This window comes from Schistocerca piceifrons, chromosome 3, assembly GCF_021461385.2.
Source record: "Schistocerca piceifrons isolate TAMUIC-IGC-003096 chromosome 3, iqSchPice1.1, whole genome shotgun sequence".
Taxonomy (NCBI): domain Eukaryota; kingdom Metazoa; phylum Arthropoda; class Insecta; order Orthoptera; family Acrididae; genus Schistocerca; species Schistocerca piceifrons.
Genome location: NC_060140.1, coordinates 390619734 through 390628884, shown reverse-complemented (window position 1 = coordinate 390628884; position 9151 = coordinate 390619734). Strand labels below are relative to the sequence as shown.

Sequence of the window (9151 nt, the reverse complement as noted above, 5' to 3'; positions counted from 1 at the left end):
AGAGAGTGGTGCGGCCAGTAATGTAATATATATGTAAATGATGTAGTGGATAGCGTAGGAAGCTCGATGAAGATATTTACTGACAATGTACGATGGCGCTGAAAAGTAACGCCTCCGTACCTTTATTTGAAACCTCTTAATGCTTTTTAAATAAAACAAACGTTATTAACATTCTACATCTGTATTCTTCTTGCCTAAAATATTGAATTCTCGACATAGTCAACATGGTGACGAACACTTTTTTCAACCAGACCTTACTTTGTTGGTACAGTCACTGTAGAATGTTTGACTTCGCTAACGGAGGCACAACCTCACCTCTACTTGCACCGCTTCATCGCAAAGTGAAGTCGTCGAAGGTGTTCTTTAAGCTTTAGAAACTGATGAAAATCGTATGGAACCAATTCGGGACTGTTTGGGGGCTGATCGATGATGGTGAACCCAAGAAGCTGGATCGTTGGAGATGTCGCAGGTGTCGTGTGTGACGGTATTGTCATGCTGAAACAGAGGGTGCTGCAGGTGTGGACGAACTCGATTACAACGGCTGTTTCTCAAGCATCGACATATCTACATTTACATCTACATCCATACTCCGCAAGCCACCCGACGGTGTGTGGCGGAGGGTACTCTTCTATTTCTCTCTCGTATTGTTCGTGGAAAGAAAGATCGTCGGTATGCCTCTGTGTGGGCCCTAATCTCTCTGATTTTATCCACATGGTCTTTTCGTAGGAGGGAGCAATATACTGCATGACTCCTCGGTGAAGGTATGTTCTTGAAACTTCAACAAAAGCCCGTACCGAGCTACTGAGCGTCTCTCTTGCATAGTCTTCCACTGGAGTTTATCTATCATCTCCGTAACGCTTTCGCGATTACTAAATGATCCTGTAACGAAGCGCGCTGCTCTCCGTTGGATCTTCTCTCTCTCCTATGAACCCTATCTGGTACGGATCCCACACTGCTGAGCAGTATTCAAGTAGATGGCGAACAAATGTACTGTAACCTATTTCCTTTGTTTTCGGATTGCATTTCCTTAGGACTCTTCCAATGAATCTCAGTCTGGCATCTGCTTTACCGACGATTAATTTTATATGGTCATTCCATTTTAAATCAGTCCTAATGCCTGCTCCCAGATAATTTATGGAATTAACTGCTTCAAGTTGCTTACCTGCTGTATTGTAGCTAAATGATAAAGGATCTTTCTTTCTATGTATTCACAGCACATTACACTTGTCTAAATTGAGATTCAATTGCCATTCGCTGCCTGCTGTATTGTAGCTAAATGATCAAGGATCTTTCTTTCTATGTATTCACAGCACATTACACTTGTCTAAATTGAGATTCAATTGCCATTCGCTGCACCATGCGCCAATTCGTTGCAGATCCTCCTACATTTCAGTACAATTTTCCATTGTTACAACCTGTCGATATACTACAGCATCACTCGCAAAAAGCCTCAGTGAACCTCCGATGTTATCCACAAGGTCATTTATGTATATTGTGAATAGCAACGGCCCCTCAACACTCCCCTGCGGCACACCTGAAATCACTCTTACTTCGGAAGACTTCTCTTCATTGAGAATGGCATGCTGCGTTATGTTATCTAGGAACTCTTCAATCCAATCACACAATTGATCTGATAGTCTAATAGTCCATATGCTCTTATTTTGTTCATTAAACGACTGTGGGGAACTGTATCGAACGCCTTGCGGAAGTCGAGAAACACGGCATCTACTGTACCTAGGAACCCGTGTCTATGGGCCTCTGAGTCTCGTGGACGAATAGCGCGAGCTGGGTTTCTCACGATCGTCTTTTTCGAAACCCATGCTGATTCCTACAGAGTAGATTTCTAGTCTCTAGAAAAGTCATTATACTCGAACATAATAGGTGTTACGAAATTCTACAACTGATCGACGTTAGAGATATAGATCTATAGTTCTGCACATCTGTTCGATGTCCCTTCTTGAAAACGGGGATGACCTGTGCCCTTTTCCAATCGTTTGGAACGCTACGCTCTTCTAGAGACCTACGGTAAACCGCTGCAAGAAGGGGGCAAGTTCCTTCGCGTACTCTGTGTAAAATCGAACTGGTATTCCATCAGGTCCAACGGCCTTTCCTCTTTTCAGCGATTTTAATTGTTTTTCTATCCCTCTGTCAACGTCTGTTTTATCTGTTACGCTTCAAGAGTTTCCACACAAAAAATTCGAAGGCATTGCTTTTCAGCACACCGTCGTAGTTGTCTATGCAGGAAGACCTACAGAGGATCTGTTATTGATGCAAGAACTGTCAGTTGACCCTGAACACAAATAAATGAAAAGTATTGCTCATAGGCAGGCGAAGAGTTCATTAATATTTGATTACGGCACTGGCACTGAATACTGGAATCAGTGACAACCGTAAAATACCTATGAGAACCGTTCGGAACGACCTAAAGCGGTACGACGACGTAAAGCTAATTGTACAAAAATCAGATGCCAGGCTGTGACTTGTAGGGAGAATCCTAAGGAAATGTAATTCATCCACTAAAGAAGTGACCAACGAAGCACTTACCACGTCCATTCTTTTTTTCTGCTCAATAGTCTGGGAGCCTTACCAGAATCGATTATTAGAAGAGATAGGAGTCAACGAAGAGCGCCTCGTTTCGTCACAGTGTCGGTTAGCTGGAGTTGAGAGCATTACGGCGATCTTCAGCAAACTACAACGGCAGGCGCTATAACAGAGGCGTTGTGGATCACAGAGAGGTTTGCTATTGAAAAGCCGAGGGCGTACGTTCCAGGAATATTCGGGCAACATGCGTCTCGGGGAGTGACCACGACGAGAAATATCAAAGAAATTAGATCTCATGCGGAAATTTATCGGAAGCAGTGCTCCCCAATCGTGATTCGCGAATGGAACAGAAAATGGGGAAAAAATATTGGCACTAGAAGTCCTCTCCGAAACACACAGTAAGGTGGTTTGAGGACTATAAATGTACATGTAGTAGCGAATTTCCGCTTGCTGGCATAAAGGGCCCCATACACGCACCAACCGGCAAACTGAAATGTGCGTACGCGTTTTAACAGACCAAGCGATCGACCGACCAACTTCCCTTGTCGGGGTGTTGGCGGGTAGGACCACCCGAGGGCCGATTCCACCTCCTCCCCTGCACCAAACAAAATTTGTCGTATGTAGCGCTGTGGTGCCAACCACACGACAGAAGTACGTCTTTCGTCACTGTGTGCGGGATTAAACGCTGTTCTAATGCGCCTTATTTTACGGACTATGAGACGCTTCGGACATAGGATGCAATTTAATTTTTAAGCAAGTTTTAGAAAAAATAACATTTTCACCATTTTTATTATTAGACTGCAAAACAAGACTAAAAGAATTATTAGTTTATAAAACCGAACAGGCTTTTAATATCCCTGAAAATCATCAGAACTTCCTTCTTCTTCTTCCTCTTCGCCGTTATCGGTGTCTTCTTCATACGTTTTATCCACTGTCATATTTGTTTGACTGTAGGTCGTGTTAAAGTACCTTCGGCGTCTCTTTGGTTTCATCCATCATTCATCTATTCCATTCCTCTCTCATATACACTTTAATGGTTTATTTATCGAGACATCAAAAGACTGCAATTGTGAAGTAAGTCTTCCCGGAATAACAGTAAGCTCTGTATTTCCCTGTCTCAGTTTCTCTTTCACAGAGTTTTTCGAACGACTACTAAGCTGATCTAGCAGAAGAAGAGAACTCTCCTTCAATAAAGCAAACTTCCTTCTCTCCCACACTCTGTTAATCCATAATTTCATACCAGCCTTGCCCATCCAACCCCTGTCATTAATGTGAACAACAACACCTTGTGGTATTTCAGAAGGTTTTGGCATTGTTTTACGCTTGAAAATGATCGCTGTAATAAGTTTAGTACCGTCAGAATAACATGAAAGGACAACTGTGTAGTGCATTTTTTCATGTCCACTTGTTTTCATAGTTACAGTTTTAGCACCTTTCATGGCAACAGTTTTGTTACTCGTCACATTAAATGACAGAGGAGTTTCGTCCATATTCGCTGTTTGGCTTAGTTCTACATTGGTTTTCTTTCGATGTTGAATAATAAAGCGGTGGAATGATAATATTTTCTTTTCATACTCTTTTGGCATTTTCTGAGATATTGTGGCTTTGGTTCGCATGATAAGTTCAAAACGCTCTGAGCACTACGGGACTTAACTGCTGAGGTCATCAGTCCCCTAGAACTTAGAACTACTTAAACTTAACCAACCTAAGGACATCACACACATCCATGCCCGAGGCAGGATTCGAACCTGCGACCGTAGCGGTCGCGCAGTTCCAGACTGTAGCGACTAGAACCGCTCGGCGACACCGGCCACCTGGCATGCTAAGTCCATGACGCTTCATAAACCTTAGCGCCAACCACCTCCACCCTTGAAGTATGTTAAGTTCTACTGTAGTGCTAGCTTACGAGCGTGTATTTAAATCAGTTTTTTTTAATTCCATCGCCGTTTTGACGGTGTCCGTGAATCCATTTCAGTACGTCATCTAGTTTTGGCCATTTTGCATTCTGTCCTCTATTTGCACATTTAGTCTTCCTCATTTTTTTCAGTTTGTCTTTACTAGCCCGTCAATTATCAATGTATTTTTTCTGTTGATGGAGGGCCGAAAGATGTTTAGCTTCTCTGTTTCCATGTTCTTCTGTATATGCTATTACTTTCAGTTTATAGTACACATCATATGAATAACTTTTATTTTTTTCCATTACGAAACTAGCTACTAACAAAACTATTGGGTTTGTGATGACGGGGCGGGAGGAAGACAGTATTAGCAAACTTGTGAATCCCTGCAACTCATGTTCATCGCATCGGTGCACTGTTGCTGCCAGTTGAATCCATCGTTGCCAGAGACAGGTTTCCCGCGGCATCGAAAATAGGGCCTTTTTAAGACTGACAGGAACGTTAAAGTCAAATACTGTACATTTTTACACTACTGGCCATTAAAATTGCTACGCCAAGAACAAATGGAGACGTGTAACCAATGGCATCCAATACCATCACGCCGGTTGATACGCCAGTATGGCGATGACGAATACACGCTTCCAATGAGCGTTCTCCGCGATGTCGCCAAACACGGATGTGACCATCATGATGCTGTAAACAGAACCTGGATTCATCCGAAAAAATGCCGTTTTGCCATTCGTGCACCCAGGTTCGTCGTTGAGTACACCATCGCAGGCGCTCCTGTCTGTGATGCAGCGTCAAGGGTAACCGCAGCCATGGTCTCCGAGCTGATAGTCCATGCTGCTATAAACGTTGTCGAACTGTTCGTGCAGATGGATGTTGTCTTGCAAACGTCCCCATCTGTTGACTCAGGGGTCGAGACGTGGCTGCACGATCCGTTACAGTCATACGGATAAGATGCCTGTCATCTCCACTGCTAGTGACACGAGGCCGTTTTGATCCAGCACGGCGTTCCGTTTTACCCTCCTGAACCCACCGATTGCATATTCTGCTAACAGTCATTGTATCTCGACCAATGCGAGCAGCAATGTCTCGATACGATAAACCTCAATCGCGATAGGCTACAATCCGGCATTTATCAAAGTCGGAAACGTGATGGTACGCATGTCTCCTCCTTACACGAGGCATTACAACAACGTTTCACCAGGCAACGCCGGTCAACTACTGTTTGTGTATGAGAAATTGGTTGGAAACTTTTCTCATGTCAGCACGTTGTAGGTGCCGCCACCGGCGCCAACCTTGTGTGAATTCTCTGAAAATCTAATCATTTGCATATCATAGCATCTTTTTCCTGTTGGCTAAATTTCTCGTCTGTAGCACGTCATCTTCGAGATGTAGCAATTTTAGTGGCCAGTAGTGTATATTAATTTCGAGTATAAGAAGCACTTGAATTTTGGAGGTACTTTTTCGAATTAAAAGGTGGGTCTTATAGTTCGCAAAATACGGTACACTGCAGGATGTGCAGTGGACGAAACTTTAAAGGCCTGAGATCCTGGAGCAATTCAAAGACTGCAGATGTCTGTGAGACTCGCCGTGCGAGCAGTATAGCAATATAGGTAGAAGAAATGAAGCACTTGTTTCGTTTTTTCAACGAATTCTAATGGTTTTGTGTGGCACAGAGAGACAATGAAAATCCGTCGATCTTCTCTGTTTTTGTTTCAGTTTTATTTGCGGTACTTTTCGGAAATGAAATCTAAAAATAGAAGTATCGACATTTAATAGACGTTAATTCGTTAAATACACTTGCTTCATTGGTGTAAGTGCTCAAAAAAAGTCCAGTCTATCTCCAAGCTCTCTCCTATGAAGAGAAGAGTGTAGGATACTTCTTAAAGTTTTAACAGTTGTTAAATGCTTCATTTGTTACGTACCTATTGTATTTACTACGAGTAGAAGATGTGCACCAGCACCGTGTGCAGTCTTTCTTCTTTGAATTTGAAAGAACTTCCTTAAACTTAAAGGTCATCTTCTATGCTACGTACAGAAATAAATTAATAATGTCCACACGAACGTCTTTCGTTTTATTTACTTTGCATCACCGTGATGTGTTTCCTCAGTCAACTAGAAGTCACGTTGCAAGTTTCATGAATCATTTCAGTTAATAATTGCGGAGATACAACAGCACTGAATTCGAGGTCGTCTTATCTTCCGCCACTGGCTCCAAGCCCTATGGGACTTAACATCTGAGGTCCTCAGTCCCCTGGACTTAGAACTACTTGAACTTAACTAACCTAAGGGCATCACACACATTCATGCCCGAGGCAGGATTCGAACCTACGACCGTAGCAACAGCACGTTTCCGGAATGTAGCGCCTAGAACCACTCAGTTACAGAGGCCGGCTCCGCCACTAGTTATAAATCGTGATGCAGGTAACAGGCCTCCTCACAGCTTAGTCTCTCTCATATCGGTATTCTTTTTCATTAAGGATTGTTTGATGACGTTCAGCAGTTCCGAAATGTATCTTTCATCCATTCTTAGATAGTTACCAAAATCATCGATTCCCAGCAGCTTAAGTGCAGAACGTGGGTAAATTACATTCCTTGCTTAACTACTTTTTTGACTACAGCTTTCTCTCGGCTTTTTTGGCCTTGTTACCTCTAAAACCACGAAGTAATCCCCCGTCCTTCTTTGTGTAACGCCAAGCGGGACCTCGTAGAACATAAGCAATAAACTTAAGATAAAGAAATTACACCAACAGGGTGGAACTGTAATCGCTGAGTACAGTCGGTCGGGACGTATGTAGGCTGCCTTGAAATTGGTCGGTCGGTCGATAAGCTGGTGCGCATGTAGGGTCCGTAATACTTGCCCCGCAATTTTCGTTATCAACTTCTGGAACAGAGGAAAATCCAAGGAATATAGCTGGAGAAACGTTAGCGACTTTCCGCAAAGTTATCGCATCCACGGAACTGGAACGGAGTCCCCACGGGAGATACACGGCTGTAATCGGAAGCATGCGCTGCTATTGTCAGCAACTAAACTCTTGGTAGGAGCGATAGCCCACGTCTCGCATTCCGCTTCCTTGTCCTGTTAGCAGAGCCACTGCAAACAAAAGCAGACGAGGGAGGCGCTGACGGAGCGCAAGGCACCCCGGAACTACCTCAGAATCAACAGGGACCTAACCAGGCGAACGGTCTGCCCGACGGGAGGCCCTAGCCACACGACATTTCATTTCATTTCACCGGCACGGGGGAGCTTTCTCTGCTTGGACGCGGGCGCCATGACTGATGGCGAGGTGAGTTCGTCACTACTTTCTGGTTTAGTTAGCCGTCGGCGCAACTGCAGTAGCTACGATAACCGAATGAAAATATGAGTTACCCAGAGACAGTTGATGATGTTTCATTGGTTGCAATAAGGTTTTCACTGCCCGTCGAAGTGACACCGGGCATATGAATGCACAAGATCTAGTCACAGTCGACTGAAGGCGTACGTTTGAAATTTTTTCAGCGAGTATGTAAAATTCAATGGGGATGTTGGAAACTGTAATCTTTATCGTTATATTTTATTAAATCTGATACAAAAATTTACATGTTAAGTTACATCAGCAGTTACAAGTAAAATGACAGTTCGAAATTTGAGATTTTGTGTTAACAATAAAATACGCATTACTTCGAGCCCTCAAAAACTTAAATTTTGTTTAATAGAAATGAACTCAAGAAAAGAAGATAAAGCTTTAACGCCCCGTCGACGATTAGGTCACTGGAAATGTAGCACAAGGTCGAAGAAATCAGCAGTGCTCTTTCAAAGTAAATATCCCGGAGTTTTCCCAAGCGATTTAGGGAAATCGTGGAAAACCTATAAGTGGCCGGGGACCTGAACCTCTGTCCTCCCAGATAAAGAGTCCCGTGTGTTAAGTACCTCACTGCCTAGCTCGAGTTACTTTGCTGAACATAGGCCGATGGGAAATCGATGTACGAAGGCGTAACGTGTACGGTATAAAATATTCGTGGTAATAATTCTGTGCCAACACTGCACGGTCAGAATACTGTAAGATATTATTCATTTTATTATGATTTATTGCACAGGGCTGAATTCCGCATGACTTTGACACTACGTACGATATTCATGTCACAATCTTTACTGAAGGGTATTCCGGAGTGTTGTGTAAACAGAGCGTAAATAATAGTTTTATGCACGTTCCACCAATGCTTTCTCAGTCCCATGTTTTCCGCGAAGGAGGAATGAGTTGACAATGTGCAGCTATTGCATTTACTTTGTTTATAATTGTCTTATTAGCGACATATAATTACCACAGTATGAGATTCGAATTAAATTTCTGTATATTAGGTAACATTATGTAATGTATTCTGGCTACTGATCTACCCGCTCCGATAAGGGCTAAAGCCATTAATTTCAGCAAACACTGGGTGTGACCAGGCTGTATTCAGAGCAGTTTCTCTGCGCAGAAATTACATACGCACAATCACAGCAGTATGAAGTTACACAGTAAACACAAGATGGAATATATATTCAGTAGTAATTTAATTTCACTTTCTAGGCCTTAGTATGAAAAGTTAAATATATTTAAGTGTTTGCATGGTAGAGTAAGTCAAAATACCGCTTCCAGTATCTTAGTGTCGAACTGAGGATTTCTTTAGAGTACACCGGGTGGAAATGAATGTCTCTCAAAGTGTCAAGTACTATTATCCTTCCATAC

At 42.9% G+C, this 9151-nt stretch overlaps 1 protein-coding gene across 2 annotated transcripts in view; it reads left to right on the top strand.

Moving 5' to 3' along the window:
- The first annotated feature begins 7545 nt into the window (after positions 1-7545).
- The window catches only part of LOC124789403 (solute carrier family 22 member 7-like), a 169097-nt gene continuing 167491 nt past the window's right edge, over positions 7546-9151 (top strand). For both annotated transcript variants that reach the window (XM_047256746.1, XM_047256745.1), the window contains exon 1: positions 7546-7729. In XM_047256746.1, the coding sequence (XP_047112702.1) occupies positions 7715-7729 (15 nt within the window). In that variant the 5' untranslated portion in view covers positions 7546-7714. The remainder of the gene's footprint in view (positions 7730-9151) is intronic.